Source organism: Drosophila bipectinata, chromosome 3R (assembly GCF_030179905.1).
Source record: "Drosophila bipectinata strain 14024-0381.07 chromosome 3R, DbipHiC1v2, whole genome shotgun sequence".
Classification (NCBI taxonomy): Eukaryota; Metazoa; Arthropoda; class Insecta; order Diptera; family Drosophilidae; genus Drosophila; species Drosophila bipectinata.
In genome coordinates this window covers 1,233,016-1,253,564 of record NC_091739.1, presented here as the reverse complement: position 1 = coordinate 1,253,564, position 20,549 = coordinate 1,233,016, and the positions used below count along the sequence as shown (strand labels likewise).

The window sequence follows — 20,549 nt, the reverse complement described above, 5'->3', positions numbered from 1 at the left end:
TTGAATTAAAGTCAGAAATAAAACCGAAATTAAAGAGCACAGACGTGCGAATATAATTGGCTCATTCTGGGCGATCTGGGGGATTACATGGCGACCGTGACACAAGTCCTGATGGACTTAGGACTGCACTTCCAACATCAGAAGCAACAGCAGCAACAACAACTGGACATGAAAAAAACGGAAATAATTCTGAGTGAGTACAGGCAATCAGCAAAAGGCGTGGTGGGATCAAAGAACGATTCAGAAAACGCAAGTCTGAGATCGTAATGACCATCTACAAAAGCAAAAATCCCCCAAAGTGGGATATTGCTCAAAAACTTTTCAACGAACTCGAACACATCGAGACGTTGTTAAAGAAAAAAGCCACTGACTCAACCTGTAACTCACAAACAATTCAGAATAAAATAATTAATCCAAAAACTCATCATGCAGATCGGGAAAGGATACAGCCTTAAAAAGCCAGATGTCCAGCTCACTGTGAAGCCGGTCCATTGTACAGCCCGTACTGCATGGAGACATGCATACCAGATACCAGGAATAGCAACAAAAGGCAGTGAACCCAGCACCGGCACCGCCGGCAAATCAAGCTGCGCCTAAAGAAGTCGACAGCACCACAAAAGGTGCAGATGCCGGCGGCACCATATATACTCTATGGAGTGCTGGACAACCCGACAGCGCAACCAAGTGCGCCCAACGCCTATATAGCTAAACTAATAATAATTTTAATATATATATTTAAAAGTCATTGTAATACCCGACGACAATTGAGTCGACCGGTAAGCCGTTTGGCCCGAAAAGCCATTCGAAACAATAGGCAGGAAAATATGTATAAAAACTAAATGTCTATAGAGACAAAAAATATAAGCAAAGATATAGAATTAGAATTATCAGAAAATTTTTCCAACATGGGCATTGTAGACGCTAAAACTGTAGACTCTACAGCCAATGTTATCTTAAATTTATAACCATATTAATTGTTATAATATTCATAATAAATGTGGCAAATCTATTGTATAAAGTATATAAATACCACAATAAATGTATTAAGAAAAGATACCAGAGCCAAGCAAATAATTTGGATAAAATTTAAGAAAAACAATAAAGCAAAGCTAACTTCGGGCGGAGCCGATGTTGATATACCCTTGCAGTTAAAACCGGATATATATCGCAAACATCGGATATAGTTGGCCGATCCTTATGATTACATCATAATATAACCAATTAATTACAATAAAAAATCTAAAAAAAAGTCCCAAGCTTCTATCTTCAAAAATACGAAAGTTGATATTTCTACCAAATACCATTTCCGATCGTTCAGTTATACATATGTCAGCTATAAGACATAGTCAACCGATCGTTATAAAATTCGGATTATCGGTAGATCGGATTAACTGACCAAAAATAGAATGTGTACCAAGTTCCAGCTTTCTATCTTCATAAACACGAAAGTTGGGTCATTTCCGATCGTTCAGTTATATGGCAGCTATAAGATATAGTCGGCCGATCCTTATGAAATTTGGCATGGTTTGCCAAAAATAGCTCTCGTGTCAAATTTGACACTCTCTAACTCTAAAAACACCGAAGTTATACCATTTCCGATCAATCAGTTATATGGCAGCTATAGGATATAGTCGGCCGATCCGGGCCGTTCCGACTTATATACTGCGTGCAAAGGAAAGAAGGGTGTGTGCAAAGTTTCAAGTCGATAGCTTTAAAACTGAGAGACTAGTTTGCGTAGAAACAGACAGACGGACAGACAGACGGACAGACGGACCGACGGACAGACGGACATGCTCATATCAACTCAGGAGGTGATCCTGATCAAGAATATATATACTTTATAGGGTCGGAGATGTCTCCTTCACTGCGTTGCACACTTTTGGACAAAATTATAATACCCTCTGCAAGGGTATAACAATGAAAAGAAAAAGCGAAAGAAAAGAACATTGTAATCTACATAAGTAAGCTAATAAAATGACAATTTTATGAAAAAGCTAATTCCACTCGAGTGCACTCGTTAATTTGTTTAATGTATCTATGTGGTATCATTGAAATACAACTTGATTGATTAATTGAATTTTAAATTTAAAGCAATGCCCGAAATACAAGGAGGTTCATATTTAAACGATGTTTAGTACACGACCCAGATTTCCGAATTCATCCATTTAGCATTCTGCACAAACCAGGGTTTGCATTTACTACTCCGTAGCAGCGAGATGCACAGAAATATTGCTCTGCTCTTGCTACAGCTGTCACTTTTTTTCAGAGTGGGAGCAGAGCCGTAGCAGAAAAATGAAAATTGATTTTTGTATGTCCTACTGCTCTATTGTAGTTTTCTTTTTGTTTTTTTTATCTGATTTTTATGCACCGTCACTGTGTGACCACTTTCTTTACCTCCTTTCTTCCTTACCCACTTTCTTTACCCTTGTAAGAATGATATTCAGCCATGTATTTATTATTCTATTAAAAGATTTATTTAGTAAATAATTAATCGTCGTCTTCAAATAAACTCAAGTTGTCGATCGCATTATCCAAATGTGTTGAGTTTAGGCGAACAAGGAGTATATTTTCTAATGTGTCGTGGCCTAAACGATTTCTGTTGTCCGACAGCACCAGTTTTAATGACGAAAATGCCCGCTCTATGGTTACCTATAAATGTTTGGAAATTAAAATATTGTTTCGAATTAAGTAATAGTTCTTACTTGAGTTGGCGGTATAGCAAAACATATTTTGCTTAGTTCGTAGAGCTCTGCATCGCATGATTTCCTCTCTTTCCAAAAATGTAAAACATTTGTACTGGATTTCATATACGGTAATTTTAATGTTTCAATCTTTGCATGTACATCGGTTGACTCATTTGGCATAACGCTTACACTTAAAAAATCATCCAAAATATCAAAATTACTTTTACTATTGCTGTCCTCTGAAGCAATTGAGCTAGTAGACGATGACAATGTTGCAATGGGACTATGCATTTTGATTTGTGCCCACAATGTTTTTAAGAAACTGACTGCCCTTTCCTTTTGAGAGCTGTCCAGAATATGATGGAATCTTGGGTCTAAGTATAAACAAGCTTCGAAGCCAACATTAGATGTTAATTTCTTGGTCCGTGTTTCCATACTTTCAATAAGCGCCTCTCCAATTGTATAAATAATTGAATCCGGAGCACTTTTAGACAAAATTTGATTAGTGGTCAGTTTGCAGACCAACCACAGAGCATAAAAATTCCCATAGTGAAGTTGCTCCTCTTGAAACTGCACTATGGTCTTTTGTAGTGGAGCCATAATAGTCACATACGACTCCATAAATTCCCATAACATTTCATTAACTATAAAATCGTCATCTCTTGATTTGTTCTCGACAGTTTCAATAAGGCTTAAAATACTTTTCGCCTTACTGAGTTGGTCAACCATGTTGTAGGTTGATCCCCATCTAGTTGGACAATCCAATTGAGGTAATTTAAAATTTTTCAGTTCAAACAAGTCACGGTAACCATTTGATTGCTTCCGAATGTATTTCGTAAGATTTCGGCACATTAACAAATATTCTCGAATATTTGCATTTTTCGTCACGTCGAGTGCACAAAGCTGTCCAGTGTGTGCTGCACAGCGACATATTTGTATATCACCTACAAGCGCAGTTTCAGTTTTTCCAAAAAGCTCGATTTGCTTAATGTACTCGACGTTCTCTTGAATACCGGCATCTTCCATGTCATCTTCGCTCAAGTTCATTTCTGATAAAATTTTCGTCGTCTTTATCATATTTGCCCCGTTATCTGAAGTAATTGACACGATTTGGCTTAGAGATATTCCGTATTTGTCTAATACAGATAGAATCTCCTTGGCAAGATTTTTGGCTGAACTTGACCCAGCTCCTCTGAGTTCCACCATTCCAAGAACTCGCGATTTTATTTCATCTGAACTAATGAACTGAGCACTGACACCGAATATATTCCGATCAAGTCACGTTGCACTATCAATTTTTAATGATAGAATCCGATTTTTACATTCGTTATGTATTTCTTGTCGAATTTTTTCTGCTACCTCTCGAAGAACTGATTTGCACTTTGTTCCATTTAATGAAAAGTTTTTCCCACTTTTTTCTTTTAGACCTTGACATATGGGATCAATTATGTTACGCATATTGTCTGAATTTAGCACATTAAATGGGACGCTATTCTCGGTGACTAGACCAATGTAGGACCGGATTAATTGTTTTTTATTGATTTGAACTTTAATTTGCTGATGTTTAACTATTTTTTTTGGCTGCATGCCACTAGAATCATTTTCTTTTTGATCAGGTCGAATGTCATGCAACATTAAATGTTTCTTTAAATTAAAGGCACGATCTTTTTTTAACATTCGAAAACATGTTTTGCATTTAACGAGTCCGTTGTCACCCTCCTCAAAATATTTAAAAATATTGAACGATTTATTGGTCAGAGACATATTAGCACCTTGAATTCCAAATTACAAGTGACAAATCTGTTTTCTTCTTATCATTCTTACAAGGGTAAAGAAAGTAAGTAAGGAAGAAAGGAGGTAAAGAAAGTGGTCACACAGTGACGGTGCATAAAAATCAGGGGAGAAAAAAACAAAAACAAAACTAAGCTAGAGCAGTAGCACATGAAAAAATATTTTTGACTCTGCTCTGCTCTCGCTCTAGATTTTTGGCTACGGCTACGGCTACGAGGAGCACAAAATATTTTTTTCTGCTGTTGCTATAGCAATAGCTTTGAACTTTTCGTAGCTCGGAGCAGAGCAGAGCAGTCAATTTTCATTTTTCTGCTACGGCTCTGCTCCCGCTCTGGAAAAAAGTGACAGCTGTAGCAAAAGCAAAACGAAAAACTACGGGAGTAGCGTAGCTTTTCAAACACTGGCACAAACACAAGGATTATATATCCTTATATGAATTTGAATTGGAATATATGGGAACATATAACCGTATGTTCAGCCCTCTTCTGTACTTCGATAATACAATTAAAGCAAGAATTTTCAATAAATTTCCGTATGTATATATCAAAAAAGTACAAGAAACTAATCCAATACTGGGCGAATGTACAATTTTAATGGTAAAACTGCATAGATAGATAAAAGAGAGACATTCAAAAAAAAAATATATATATAACTAAAGACACGGCGAAGAACTATTTCATTATTTTCCATTATGAATTGCAATGGAATGGTATAATTTAAACGCCAAATTAGTTGATATTAAAACACAGTTGCTTGTTGCTTGTTTCAACCAAGCACGTTCATTGATACACGACAATAAAAAAAAGTTAAGCTCTCATCTAGATTTTTACAGAGGTTGAAAAATAACATTCACAATATAAAGAAAAAATACTTACTAAAAAATTACAATACCTTCGATACTGAACACACCACCAGTAATCGAAGAAGAAACAAATACAGATACAGAAACTGTAAGCGATTCAGGAATCGCAAGCGAATCAGATTATCAGATTAAAGAAGAAGATCTACAGGATCTCACGATACCAGCGGTAATACATTTTCCCGAGGTATCCGAATCTGAGTACTCAGGGTAGTTTGGAAAACTACCAGGCACCTTTAGGTACACAAAATGAAATAAAAAAGTACACACGGTAAACTTAAGTCTTAATATGTTTTTAGTATTCAAAAACTCCGCCACAAATAATAATCTCACATTTCTCCTAGATAAAGGAGCAGACATTTCATTACTAAAAGATAATTCAGATGCTTTTGAAAACATCGAGCAGGATAGAACAACAGATATACAAGGCATTGGACAAGGAGTAATTAAGTCCAATGGTTTAGTTCGAATTGAATTGCAGACTGACAAGTATACAATTCCGCACAATTTCCATTTAGTTTCAAAAAATTTGGCAATACCATGCGACGGAATTATAGGAGTTGACTTTATAAAACCGTTTAATTGCAAATTAGATTGTGAACAAGCTAATGATTGGTTCATAATAAGACCAAATAACTTAAAATACCCAATAAACGTTCCAATATAGTTCAGTTCTGGTAATAATTTAACACTATTACCAGCAAGATCTGAAGTTGTCTGCAAATTATATAAATATATAATAATAATAATATAATAAAGATATAAACTTACCTGAAGATAATATCTTAAATCCAAATCAAAAAATAGTATCCGGTATTTATGTTGCGAATACAGTAGCAACATCCAGTGATACATTTGTCCGTTTACTGAATACAACCAGTACCGACCAATTAATAGATATAAATAACATACAGTATGAACCGCTTTCGAATTACGAGATAATTCAACCAAGCAAAGGTTCCAGAACAGATGAAGTCATATCCAAATTAAAGAAAAACTTTTCTAAGCACAACATGTTGCTCGGCTGGATTCCGGTGAGGCTTCCGTTAAAATGCGGTTCTAAGTTGCTGGGATAATTTTACCCCCAAGCCGTTCGACGATTTCTTTCCCTCGAAAGGAAGCTCTGTCGCCGTCCTCAATTGAAGGAGCAATATGCTGCCTTCATAAAGGAGTATTTGGAGTTGGGTCACATGTCTCCAGTCCCTGCTGATGCGAGGGTCTTTGGCCAATACTTTCTGCCACACCATTGTGTTTTAAAGGAGGACAGTTCAACAACCAAGCTCAGGGTTGTCTTTGATGGATCTGCTGTCACAACATCTGGATATTCATTGAATGACATGTAGATGTTTGGCCCAGTTATTCAGCCAAAGTTACTGCATTTTCTGTTAAGGTTCCGATGTCATCGGGTGGCCATTACGGGAGATATTTGCAAAATGTATCGTTGCGTCAAGGTTTTTCTTAAGGACAGCTATCTTCAGTGTATTCTTTGCCGGGATTCCATCCAGGATGAGTTACAGCTTTTTAAGCTACTGTCACCTATGGAACGAAGCCTGCCTTATTTTTAGCAGTTCGGACAATGCATCAGTTGGCAGATGAAGAGCAATTAATGTTTCCAAAGGGGGCCGAAATTCTGCGTCGCGAGTTTTATGTGGATGATCTACATTCTCTATTGAGGCGACTCTATTGATGAAGCTATTAGCTTAATGCAGCAAACATCCGGGATCCTTGCCAAAGGCCAATTTTGGTTAAGGAAGTGGTGCTTCAATGTTGCTGACGTGCTGGATAAGAACGCCTGAAAAAGATCGGGAGTCCTAACTGTCTCTGAACACAAAACCCTAAATTTTTCTAAAGGAGTCATATATTGCAACCTACTTCGCAACATAAGCGAAACAGAAATCCTAGACGAACTAAAACCACAAAAAGTCGCCGAAGTGCGAAAAATATTGAAAAAAAACGATCAATCCACGACTGAAACTGGTTTAATCATCATTACATTTGCTTCGCTTACCCTCCCAGAATACCTTAACATTGGATACGAAAAAATACGCATACGCCCATATATCTCGATGCCCCTAAGATGCATGAGATGCTTACGCTTTGGACACCCAACCCCATCCTGCAAGAACCCTAATGAACTTTGTAGGAACTGCTCTGATAAAGTTCACACAGTGACAAATGAGACATGCCACTACGAAAAAAACTGCATTAACTGCCAAAACATCCCCGATACCGACTCCAAACACAACCCACTAGACCGCAACTGTCCAACATTCAAAAAGCAACAAGAACTAACAAACATTAAAATTACAGAAAAAGTCGATCACAAAACAGCACTTACAATATACCACACTCGCCACAACCACCCACTTCCCATAAGCTTCGCCTCAATTATATCAAAAAATCCAACCAACACTATAACACCAAGTAAAACAACAACCTCAACACTCAACAATTCTAATAAAAACGCACTGCAAACCCGCCAAAGCAAAACACCAACATCCTACGACGACATCTTATCCAACACAAGACCTTCACTACCTCTATCAACAACCCAATCACCACCTGAACACATGGACACAGACACATTCAACATGGATTTCGATACTCCCACCACCTCAAAACATATGACAAGCATAAAAACACAGGACCTTAAACTCCGAATTTTCTCTAGCGACAAAAACAAAACGCTAACTACAAACCTAAAACCCACAAAAGCTAATCAAACAAAAATAAAAAAGTCAGACCCAGCAGTAGACAACATATAGGCACAAAATCACCCACCTCCTCCACCGCACCCAATCAACCTTTAAAATGACCATGAAAATTGTACAATGGAATATGAACGGATATCTTAACAATTACTGCGAACTCCAATTAATCATTAAAAAACACTTACCTCTTTTAATAGCATTACAAGAAACACATATAAAACACCCCAATATACCAATACCTGTTAATTACTCCCTAATAGGAAAAAACACCTCATCGTCACACGGAGGCGTAGCCATCCTAGCGTTTCGTACTGTTAGTTGACAATTGCTCTATGTAGCGGTGGTGGACATACGTTTCTTCTTGCTGTAGAGCTTGATCAAGTTGACGTGAGGCATGTTTGAAGCGTTGCTTAGCAGATGGCGATCTGTGACATTGCCATTCTCGACGTAAGCGTCGCTTTTCGAGGACGAGCTGTTCGATTTGTAGATTTGTCTTCTTTTGATTGCGTTGTGTGTTTATAATTTGAGGTGTTGAAACTCGAGCTGCAGAGACGAGTACAGACTCCAGCGAATTAACAAAACTGTCTACGTTGGCTTCGTCGCTGAGGTGAGGACTCAGCTCAATGTGTGAGCTGATGTACTTCCTGTACTTAACCCAATTGGTTTTATGCGAGGTCAGATTTGATGATTGATCCCATGTTCCTGGGTGTTGGAGTAGAGTAAAAAGGACAGGCGAGTGATCAGATGAAAGATCCGAAAGGCATTCGGCGCATATCAGATTTTTAGGAATGTTTTTGGTAATCGCAAAGTCAATTAAATCGGGAAGTTTCTTTGGGTCTGCCGGCCAGTATGTTGGTGTGCCAGAAGAAGCATAGTCTAGCTTGTTCTTAGCTTTGATAATTGCATTATAGAGCTGCTTTCCTTTTGGGGTCACAAGACGAGATCCCCAGTGTGTGTGCTTGGCATTGTAGTCTCCTGCTGCTATGAAGTGGTCTCCGAGTGAGTTGAAAAACTGCATAAACTCATCTTCGGCTATGGTGAAGCGTGGGGGGCAGTATACGGCAGCTAGAGTTAATTGCTTGCCAGTATTTAGGTGTATATTTATTGATGTGGCCTGTAGGTAGTTTTTTGCAAATTTCGTATGATAATGGTGCTTGATACGGCTTCTGATTAAAATTCCAGTCCCGCCGTGTGCTTTACCGTCTGGATGATTTGTTCCATAGAATGAATATCCTCGTAGTTGGAAATTGTATCTGTTCGTAAGATGTGTTTCTGAAAGCAGCATTACGTCGATTTGATTGTCTAGTAGGAATTGCGCTAACTCGAGTTTATGCTGCGAAACGCCGTTAGCGTTCCATGTAGATATTCGTAGGGAAGTCATTATTTGGATTGTTGTGAAACCAGCATTTGTATTAATAGATTTTGGTTTCGCATTAGATCTTGCATAGTTGTACGCATAAACGACATGAACTCCGTAAGGCTTTGTTGTAGACTGCATATCATAGCTTCAAAGTTACTTTTTGACTGCTCCGGAAGTTGATACTGCTGAGCCGTGTTCGGTTCTTGGTGTGCTGATTGCGGCAGTGAGCTTTTTGAGGCTGAGGTAGCCAGTCCTGATTTTAAAGCGCTTGCGTATGTGACATTTTTGTCAGAGTTTATAAGTCCTAGTGAGGATCTGGCTGCAGTCGAGAAGAAGATTTCAGGGTTTGTCCTGGAGGCTATGAACTGATTATTTTGGGTGCGGGCAGTAAGTCCCCTCTGGTGGATGCGACTTTTCAGCTCCTTATAAACTGGGCAACCTCTATAGTTAGCAGTGTGATTTCCACCGCAGTTGCCGCACTTTTTCGAGTTTTGGTCATCTTTGCTCGCTGGGCAGTGTGCGGAGTCATGAAGCAAAATCCATGTGCCGGGCGCCAGCCCGAAAACAACTACAACAATGGACAAACCACCAGACATAAGAAGTGGTACATCAATGTACAACAAAAACCCAGGTGAACCAAAATTCATGATCATTAAAGGACCAGACAATAAATCACTCGAGAATCTTAACCCTTTCATACTTAAAAAAACGATTGACTTTACATGCGATGGTGAGGTGGAGTCTTGCAAAAACACCCGTGCCGGATACATTTTGATAAAAACTAAAAACACCTTACAAGCAAGCAAATTACTTAAATTAAAAAAAATTGCAAACATTGAAGTAACTGTCTCTGAACACAAAACCCTAAATTTTTCTAAAGGAGTCATATATTGCAACCTACTTCGCAACATAAGCGAAACAGAAATCCTAGACGAACTAAAACCACAAAAAGTCGCCGAAGTGCGAAAAATATTGAAAAAAAACGATCAATCCACGACTGAAACTGGTTTAATCATCATTACATTTGCTTCGCTTACCCTCCCAGAATACCTTAACATTGGATACGAAAAAATACGCATACGCCCATATATCTCGATGCCCCTAAGATGCATGAGATGCTTACGCTTTGGACACCCAACCCCATCCTGCAAGAACCCTAATGAACTTTGTAGGAACTGCTCTGATAAAGTTCACACAGTGACAAATGAGACATGCCACTACGAAAAAAACTGCATTAACTGCCAAAACATCCCCGATACCGACTCCAAACACAACCCACTAGACCGCAACTGTCCAACATTCAAAAAGCAACAAGAACTAACAAACATTAAAATTACAGAAAAAGTCGATCACAAAACAGCACTTACAATATACCACACTCGCCACAACCACCCACTTCCCATAAGCTTCGCCTCAATTATATCAAAAAATCCAACCAACACTATAACACCAAGTAAAACAACAACCTCAACACTCAACAATTCTAATAAAAACGCACTGCAATCCCGCCAAAGCAAACCACCAACATCCTACGACGACATCTTATCCAACACAAGACCTTCACTACCTCTATCAACAACCCAATCACCACCTGAACACATGGACACAGACACATTCAACATGGATTTCGATACTCCCACCACCTCAAAACATATGACAAGCATAAAAACACAGGACCTTAAACTCCGAATTTTCTCTAGCGACAAAAACAAAACGCTAACTACAAACCTAAAACCCACAAAAGCTAATCAAACAAAAATAAAAAAGTCAGACCCAGCAGTAGACAACATATAGGCACAAAATCACCCACCTCCTCCACCGCACCCAATCAACCTTTAAAATGACCATGAAAATTGTACAATGGAATATGAACGGATATCTTAACAATTACTGCGAACTCCAATTAATCATTAAAAAACACTTACCTCTTTTAATAGCATTACAAGAAACACATATAAAACACCCCAATATACCAATACCTGTTAATTACTCCCTAATAGGAAAAAACACCTCATCGTCACACGGAGGCGTAGCCATCCTAGCTCATAAATCTCTGCAAACCAAAGAAATAACCCTAAACGATGACTTTGACGCTGTATGCTTAGAAGTAACCTCGAAAATCAAATTCAGACTCATCTCGGCATACATCGCTCCAAATAAATCATTCTTATACAAAACCTTCAGGCTGTATTAGACAACTCTCCCACACCCACAATTGTCACTGGTGACTTCAACGGCTGGCACAAAAACTGGGGCTCAAAGCAAAACAATCCTAGGGGAAAAATACTAGAGAAATATATAACACAATCTAACTACATTCTTCTAAACGATATGTCTCCTACACATTTCAGCACACATAGCTCACTAACAAATGTCGATCTTACTTTCGGCAGCCCACTCCTTAAAATTGACAGTACCTGGCGCACAGAAGATAACCTTTTTGGAAGCGATCACTTCCCCATCATAATTAACCTCTTCACATCAAATACTGCCAACTTGCAACCAACCACACGCAAACCCACTTTCATTATTGATAAGGCAGACTGGCATAAATTTGCCAAACTAACAGAAAACTTTTCTGCACAACGGCCACCGAGCACAAACATAAACAAAGAAGCTGCAACAATACAAAAAATTATCCTTTCGAGCGCCCACAAGGCTATACCACAAACACACCCAACGGGTAAGCCTCATAATGTACCATGGTGGAACAACAATCTTCAAAAACTACGAGACGATAAAATGAAAAAATGGAACGAACTTAAAAGAGAAATATCTACATCAAACATTATACAGTACAAAAGGGCAAATGCCCTATTTAAACTAACACTCAAACAAGCTAAAAAAGCAAACATTAACAAATTTACATCGCAAATCTCACCCGACAGCCAACCCAAAACGATCTGAAGCAACATCCGTCGCTATTGCGGCATTAACCCTCAAAAACACATACACTGTATATTCAACCCATCCACAAAACAAAACACTAATAAAAAATTTGAAATTGCTCAACTCTTTTGCCAAAATTTCTCAGAAACCTCCTCCGACAACAATTTTTCAAGCACCTTTATCAATCACAAACAAACGTCACTTAGAAATACCATTCATCTTCCACATATTCCTAGCAAAAGAGCAACCGAAATAGAAAAACCCATAACTGCAATAGAATTCTCAGCAGCATTAACTACATTAAAAGGAAACACACCAGGACTTGACAGAATCAACTACACAATGCTAAAAAACCTGGATAAAACAACAAAAAACAGAATTATTAACCTCCAAAACGCCATACTAAACAACTACATCCCACAAACATACAAAAATAGCTTAATAATACCGATCCTAAAACCAAATTCAGACAAAACCTTGCTTAACTCGTACCGTCCGATCGCACTTAACTCATGCCTAGCAAAACTGCTTGACAAAATAATAGCAAAACGGCTGTGGTGGTTTGTAATAAACGACAAACTAATCCATAACAGTCAAACTGGCTTTAGAAAGGGGAAATCGGCTATAGACAGTCTACTACTCATAGACCATCTTTTAGCCCGAGCTCTCTCAAGAAGAAACCATGCATCCATTATATCACTAGACTTTGCAAAGGCCTTTGATAGAATTGGCATCCACTCAATACTTGACCAACTTATAATCTGGAAAACTGGCCCAAAAATTATTAACTACGTAAGAAACTACATGACAAATAGAAAACTACTCGTGCGCATTGACTCTGAAACCTCCTCCTTTTATCCAATGCAAAACGGCATTCCTCAAGGCTCCCCACTCTCCGTGGTCCTGTTTGTGATCGCATATAACTCACTAACAGAAAAGCTCACACTTCATCCGAACATCAGCCTAAGCGCATACGCAGATGACTTCAACATCATCCTAAAACTAAAAAACAAAAAAAACCTAAATATAAACCTAAATCCGATAATATCCACTATTACAGACTGGGCAGAATACTCAGGAGCCATGTTATCTACCACGAAATGCAAACACCTCCACGTTTGCAGAAAACATAACTGCAACTGCACCATAACAACAGGAAACACGCAAATGCAAGAAGTAACATCATTAAAAATCCTTGGTCTCCACTTCAATAACAAATACAGATGGAATACTCACACAGAACTACTAAACAACAACCTCAAACAGTATATTAACGTAATAAAATGTCTCTCAAACGCAAAGTTTAACTGCAACACCTCTACACTCCTAAATGTAACAAAAGCAACCATCATCTCAAAAGCAGACTACGGCCTTCCAATCTACGGCTACTGCCCACACACAACACTGCGCAAAGTAAAAACAACTATTAACACAGCCTTTAGAACTGCCCTCGGAGCCTTCAGAACCACCCCCACAAACAACATACTATTCGAAGCAAATGCAGACGCCTTAGAAGACAGACGAGAGTTCCTTACGACAAAAATCATTAAGTCCCTAGTTAACGCCAAAGCCTCCCCAATATTAAAAATTTTAAAAGCATATCGCCCGCCTAAACGTCCACAATACAAATCAACAATAGATCGTACTATAGAATACTCACAAGTCCACCAACTGCCATTTAATCAATTAACATCACCTACACAAACCACACCGCCTTGGAACACAAGCCCTCTAAAAATAAACACATCGCTGAATAAATTCGACAAAAAAAGTAACCCTCCTGAAATTTTCAGATTAAAGTTTACAGAAATTAAGTCAAAAGACGAAAACAAATACACATACATTTACACCGACGGATCTCAAGCAAACGGCATCACTACCATGGCAATCACAAACGAAACTGAATGCATCAAAGTTTACCACCTACCACACTACTCTTCAGTGTTTTCCGCAGAGCTACTGGCAATAGTAGAAGCACTGCAATTACATAAAACTAAAAGAGGCAAATTTTGCATATGCTCAGACTCGCTCTCTGCCATCGACGCAATTAAAAACACTAACAACAGCGAACACTATATCTCAAAGGCGCGTAATCTTCTACAAAATAACAATAATAAATTCAAACTGCTTTGGATCCCCGGTCACGTAGGAATACCTGGAAACGAACTTGCAGATGCCCTAGCAAAAAACGCTACAAGACAACCACTCACAACCATGGAAAACTTAAACACGCAGGACATATTTAGATGTATTAAAAATACATATGTCTGGAAAATGCAATCAAACATATACAAAACTTCACGCTGGTACCAAGCAATTAATAATCCACAACTCAACTGCCACAAAATTACCAAAAACATTCACTCATCGATCTCACGTAGAGACCAGATAATAATAACAAGGATCAGGCTTGGTCACAAAAAAATTACACATACACACTATATGGACCCAAATGTAACCAGGACCTGTCCGTTCTGCAATGATACCAACGATGCCTTATCAATTATTCACTTACTGACTAACTGCAGGTCACTAAACTACCAAAGGCAACTGATATTTAAAAACACTAATCCACTAGAATCCATCTCACACCCCACATTACCAAACATTTTAAAACTAATACTATTTCTAAAGAATACAAACTTATATTACCTTATTTAGGATAATTCTAATTTAGCCAAAATGTACATATAAAATAACACTCATGTAATTATTGTAAAAAACCGAGCTGAAGGCCCCCGTTGCTATTGCTCAACCATACCTCTACCTACTAATTTTAAATTACTTGGTAGATCTACATAAATAAATAAATAAATAAATATAATAAAAAAAAAAAGATTTTTATTTACTGGCATTGAAAATTATCAATGACCAAACAAAGTCTAATAGGACACCAAGATTATTAACGTGATGATTATTTTTGTATGGTAGTCCCAAACACTCGGGTTGCCTTTTGGTCAGCAAGACGGGATTCTTTCATGAGACACTTTTCATTAAAGAGGGAATAAATAAAAAATTACAAAAAAAAATTTTGTTGTTGTGTTTTTATACCCGGTACTCTTATAGTATATGTAGTCGTGTGTATGTATGTAACATAAAGAAGGAATCTTCTCCGGCCCTATGAAGTATATATATGTATATGTATATGTGTGATCAGCATCAACAGCCGAGTCGCTATAGCCATGAGCTATAGGATTGAAGAATATAGGTATGGAGACTCCTTTAATGCCCGTGCAGTTAAAGTTTGTGTAAAATTTTTGCCACGCTCACTAGCACCCCTAAAACAAAAATATCGTAGCGCCAATTCGCTAATGTTTTCGGACAATTTTTATACCCTTGCAGAGGGTATTATAATTTTGGTCATTAGTGTGCAACGCAGTGAAGGAGACATCTCCGACCCTATAAAGTACATATATTCTTGATCAGGATCACCTCCTGAGTTGATATAAGCATGTCCGTCTGTAGGTCTGTCTGTTCCTACGCAAACTAGTCTCTCAGTTTTAAAGTTTAGCTGCCATATAACTGATTGATTGGAAATGGTATAACGTTGGTGTTTTTAAAATTAGAAAGTTCAAATTTTAGGTGAGAGCTATTTTTGTCAAATTTTTGTCAAATAATACCACATGCCAAATTTTATAAGGATCGGCTGACTATATCCTATAGCTGCCATATAACTGAACGATCGGAAATGACCCAACTTGAATTTTTTGAAGATAGAAAGCTGAAACTTAGTAAAGATTCTATTTTTTGTCAGATAATCCGACCTACCAAATTTCATAACGATCGGTCGACTATATCTTATAGCTGCATTATAACTGAACGATCGGAAATGGTTTTTGGTAGAAATACCAACCTTGGTATTTTTAAAGATAGAAGTTTGGGACTTGTTTTAAATATTGTATTATTATAAATTGGGTAAGATTATCATGTTCTCATAAGGATCGGCCAACTATATCCGATGTTTGCGATATATATACGGTTTTAACTGCAAGGGTATATCAACTTCGGCTCCGCCCGAAGTTAGCTTTCCTTTCTTGTTTATATTCGATTATGCCTCCTTTCGTTTGTACTACATAGCTACGTAGGTGTGAGGCCGTTCGGTAGTCGTCGGTTTGCTGACGTGCCTACCACACCGCCAATGTGGATTTGCATTCTGAGGCTATTGAATTACTCATAAAATTTAAATTGGCTGATGTGCCAACATGATAGCTTCGTAATTGCTAAATCCAAATAATATCCCGTTTTAACTGCAAGGGTATATCAGCTTTGGCTCCGGCCGAAGATAGCTTTTCTTTCTTGTTTTATGTCTAACTGTTCCATTGGCTAATGTACACCTACAGCCAATTCAGTTAAAGACTTTTTAGACGTTTTCCTACTGCATCGATGGTATGGCCGTATGTGGTAGTAGGGGTCTGCAGGTTTTTATTTCTATGGAAATAATACAAGGCTGTTCAAAAATTCAGCAATGCAATACGACGCTTTGCATTCCTCGACGTTGATTCAAATAATTTAAAACATCATTGAATACATTTTTTTGCAACTCCGAAATCGATCGTGGGATCTAGGGAAATCCTTGATACAATTATACAAGGTAGTCCATTCGGCTGTCAAAGTCGTTCGGGTTTTGGTCCCCTAATTTCAGTGCGTGCCTGCTTGTCTAACTGAAAGGTTGTGTGTTGTTGTTTTTTTCAGAGCTTTAACCTTTAACTGGCCAAGCAAAAAAATGAAATTTTGCAGTTCTTGTCGCAAGCACGTGCTAGGCGTAAAGTTTTCCTGTCATAACTAAGAAAACGTTTAGCCCCATGCACCGTGTTTGGGTTAATCGAAGCACTGTACAGCCGTTTCACTCACACTTAGTATTCAACGCTATTTCACTCACACTTTTATTAAGGGACTATAATTCTACCGAGTGGACTACCTTGTATAATTGTATCATGGGGAAATCAAAGTCAGCTTATAACATCTGAAAGGGTTTTGCCAACATCAAAAAAGCTAGTTGTTTTACTGTCAAATGATTATGACAAGATTGATTATGTACAAATTAAGTTTACAAAATGTATTATTTTTTTACTAAAAAACTTTAATCCACAAGCTGAAAATTTTATTTTATACAATACTCATTGAATTTATCGCTAAATATTACAGGTACACATGTAATGAGCCCTACAAAAACGGCTTCTCCATCATTCGAAACTACTATGACTCCTCGCAACATTAACCCGCAGGAACGATTTCATACACCCACGCCAATGGAAATAAGACGGGTTCCTCAGCCACATTACTTCCTCAATTCATTGAAAGACGGCGGAGTCTACTACGATAACGCAGTGCCACAAGCCACCCTGGATGGTACCGCACACCAATTTTATGCATGACACAGAGTAGACTGTCCATCTGCTTACATGAAACTCAATATGTTACCAATGACAGCTACCATTGGAACAAATAGAACTGATTACTCCGGAGATTTTAGTTTGGAAACTTCCTCGTTTTATAACTTAATAAAAGTGCCAGTAATAACAGTACACCCATTTCGTACACCCATGCTAAGCGAAAAGCAATAATTCAAATTGGGTTTGACATTGAAGACATATTAAAAAATTTTAATTTCGTTTAAGAAATGTAAAAAAAAAATAGAAAAAAACGAAACCTATATTATTAAGACCACGAATAAAAAAATAATTTGGCTAAAGCGAAAGTTATGATACCATCGCGGAGTGTTCTTGTTAAAATTTTTCATTGAATTGGTATAAAATAAAATCAATGTACAAAAAATAATAATTAATACGTCTGTTTTGGTACCTGTTTCGATTCCTTTATTTCGGTGGAGTGAGAGAGAGCGGAAAACTATTGTTTGTAGGGGGGCGTTGGTTCCGCAAAAGACTCCAGAATTGGGGATGAAATGAAAGTCGGGGCATCTTCAATAATTTCCAAAAGAAGCGCGTTCAGCTTTATTGGCTGCGTACATCGAATACTAACTTAAAAACTAGTACAAAAAGAGACGATCGACGACAACCAACGAGCGAGAGAGAGGGCACAGAGGGGCGAGTGTGGATGCGCTCTTCAGCGCGGGTGCGCTATTTAGCGCGGGTGCGCTCTTCAGCGCGGATGCGCTCTTCAGCTGAGCGGCACAACGGCCCCTCACCTAAACATTCTCCCCCCCCTTGCAATCGCTCGGGTTGCAACAAATCCCTCGTCGCTAGCTATGCGTCACTGCAGCTAGAGGGCGTACACGGGTCGATGAAGGCCCCCGTGTCCAAAATCCGGGTCCCGATGTTGACGCTGTTCCGTCTCAGCAGCGACGATAGGGTGGGCGCAGCGAGCGCGTCCTGCGGGGGCCCTCGAGGAGAGGCGGAAAGTTGCCTAGGCGCGGATGACGCGGGCGGAAGAGCGGTGGACGGCACCCGATGAGTGGCGGACGAAAGCAGTGGAGCGCTTGACGACTGCCAGCCAGTGACGGAAGAATGCCGAGGAGTTGCCGACGAGCGCCGGGACGTCGATGGCCGTGGATCGGCTTGTGAGTGCCGGAAAATAGCGGACGCAGGGCGAGAGGCACCCGAAACGCGCCGGGAGTTGGCGGATGACGGCCGACGAGAGAGCGAGACACCCCGTGTACTGTCTCCCGTGGGCGGTGACCGGTGCTTCTTGGTCCCGGGGTGCAGCAGCGTGTGGTGATCCTGACCACACGTCTTACAGCCGTCCCCACGCCGACAGGATCCGTCGGAGTGCTCGTGGGCCAGGCAGCTCGAGCAATAGCGGTTCACGAGAACCGCTCGGAGCCGCTCCTCGGCACTAAGGCGTAGGAAGCGCCGACACATCTTCAACGGATGGATCCCATTGCAGACTCGGCATCGGTAGGATAGTGTACCTCGAGTACATCTGCTTTCCAGTGACGGGGCGTTGCGTGGGCGTGGCGACATCGTGCTGAATATGACCTTGGAATCTAGAATTAGGCCCGGATCAGTCGGATCATCAGCTGATTGCCACCGTGCAGCGTGATGCGATGTGTAAATCGAAGAAGGAGTCGTAACAGAATTATGCTCGCATCCTGAATCGAAACCCTGAACCAGTGAGTCACCGAGGCTGCGGGCAACTCGTGCGGAAAAAACAGACACGCTGCGGGGGTTGGCTGGAGATAATGGGCCTGTCAGCACCCATCCGAAAATGGTCTCCTGACCGAGAAGCGACCCGCAGATGTTAGCCTTGGCATTACCGAGGAGAATGGACGGAAGAATGTCAGCTCCTAATAACACATCGACTTGGGAGCTCTCAAAGAAGTTGGGGTCCGCCAGGGTAATATTGGGCAGCCCCTTGAGACGATCTCGCGAAATCGGATATGATGGCAGATTTCCTGCCAACTGCGGAAGAACGTAAGCCGCAGTCTCTAATTGTAGCCCGGGTCTAGACGGCGACCGAATGGAAAAATGGCACAATTTAGTAGACTGCGCGGCAATGGTCTGATTGAGGCCGGAAACTTGGGCTTGAATCGTCTTGAAGGGAGGCATGACGAGGTTGAACAGTCGTTCCGTTATGAACGTCGCTTCGGAGCCTGAGTCTATCAGTGCTCGTGCCTGGACGGTGCACCCCAAATGGCACACGTTGATAAGGGCCGTGCCCAGTAGGACGGCTCCTGACCCGGAAGCGAAACACATCTGCACATTCGACTGATCCTCTGAGCCGATTGTTGACGTAGGCGGACTTGAAGCGGTAAGCTGCGTAGGCGGACTTGGAGCGGTTGCGAATGGATTGCCGCGGTGCAAGAGGGTGTGGTGCCTGCTGTGGCATGTGGAGCAGGTATGGGCGCTCGTGCAGTCTCGCTGCTGGTGCCCTCGGGCAAAACAGTTTAAACATAACTGCTTCCTCCTTATGTAGTCAGAGCGCCCATTTACATCCATTTCTAGGAAACGCGGGCATAAGCGAATGGGGTGGTCCTCCCTCGAACAGAGATCGCAGCCCTTTTGGCCCGGAACCACTCGAGTCTCGTATGAAGTGAGCCTCCGAGCAGAGGCAGTAGGAAGTCCCGACCTTGGCGGAAATTGCACGGAGCCACTAGGCCTGACGTCGTCGATGGCCTCCAGAGTGCGATGGCGCTCTGTCAGGAAGTTATCTAATTCCTTCCATGTTGGAATCTCGGCCTTATTATGTACGGCCTTATTATGTTATGCTTTGACGAAATCATAAATACAAGGAGACAGTCCCAAGCCTCAACATTAACGGAGGACATTTCTAGGGCTGTCAAACAACTCTGAATGGTA

General features: G+C 40.0%; 1 protein-coding gene across 2 annotated transcripts in view; it reads left to right on the top strand.

Annotated features, from left to right (window-relative positions):
- Positions 1 to 20,549, top strand: part of LOC138926556 (uncharacterized) — a 463,340-nt gene that overhangs the window by 279,304 nt on the left and 163,487 nt on the right. The window contains exon 13 of one of the 2 annotated variants that reach the window (XM_070281102.1): positions 17,440 to 18,079. The exons of the other annotated variant lie outside the window; for it this stretch is intronic. Coding sequence (XP_070137203.1) covers positions 17,440 to 17,669 — 230 coding nt within the window. The 3' untranslated portion in view covers positions 17,670 to 18,079. Of the gene's footprint in view, positions 1 to 17,439; positions 18,080 to 20,549 lie in introns of those variants that run through there. 2 annotated transcript variants of the gene reach the window in all.